The sequence below is a fragment of the Mastomys coucha genome, unplaced genomic scaffold (genome assembly GCF_008632895.1).
Source record: "Mastomys coucha isolate ucsf_1 unplaced genomic scaffold, UCSF_Mcou_1 pScaffold15, whole genome shotgun sequence".
Classification (NCBI taxonomy): Eukaryota; Metazoa; Chordata; class Mammalia; order Rodentia; family Muridae; genus Mastomys; species Mastomys coucha.
The window spans coordinates 59335432-59336247 of NW_022196897.1; the positions used below are offsets into that span (position 1 = coordinate 59335432).

The 816-nt window shown below is 43.0% G+C and overlaps 1 protein-coding gene across 1 annotated transcript in view; it reads left to right on the top strand.

Annotated features, from left to right (window-relative positions):
• The window catches only part of Cdca7 (cell division cycle associated 7), a 10671-nt gene that overhangs the window by 6652 nt on the left and 3203 nt on the right, over positions 1 to 816 (top strand). The window contains exon 5 of the mRNA XM_031373204.1: positions 646 to 801. Within this exon, the coding sequence (XP_031229064.1) occupies positions 646 to 801 (156 nt within the window). The remainder of the gene's footprint in view (positions 1 to 645; positions 802 to 816) is intronic.

An 816-nucleotide genomic window follows, 5' to 3' on the forward strand; every position in this document is an offset into this window, starting at 1 on the left:
CGATGCTCTTTGCTCTTTGGACACTTTGGCTCTGCTACCCTATAGCCATGTTCCTTCTGGTCATCTCTCTTCTCCCCATTAGCAAGCAAACAAGATAGATGACTTATTTCTGTTCCCCCAAGTAGCACATCCCCCACCCCCCCACACACACACATGCTAGATACAAGAAGGTATTTTTTTTTTAAAGAACAGATTGAGGGAAAAGAAAGTACGCACAATCTCTTTGTCAAGTCATATCTTAATAATGATATTTGATTGTATCCCAAGGGACAAAGCTGATGTGACTAAGGATGGGTAATTTGTTGTGTTGTCTATGGCAGAAAAGCAAAGCCTGCATTTCCCTGCTTCCCCCTAGGGAGGCAGGCTGGAAGCCAGCAGGAAATGGGGAGAAGAAACTGGGCATTCTTTGTTTATATGGAGCTAGCATATGTATTTCTGGAGTGTAGAGATGTTAGGGAAGGTTTTTGGATCAGGAGCTCGGGTGTTAGATATTCAGTATCTGGAGTAGAAGAGAAATGGTAGAAACATTAAATAGAAGAATAAATAAAGGTTGCAGTGGCTATATGGTGTTGGGATTTGTTTTCCACACATAATGAAAAAGGCAAAGAAAATAGGAAAATGGGCCTCTTCTTATACTAAAACTACTTAGGGGAAATTGCAGGTTCCCCAGAGTGCTGGTTCTCTCTGTTATGGAGAAAGTGGATCTATCTCGTGTGTTTCATTTGCCAGTCAAAGTCACCTAGAAGACGCACATTCCCAGGTGTGGCTTCCAGAAGGAACCCGGAACGGAGAACTCGACCTCTTACCAGGTCAAGG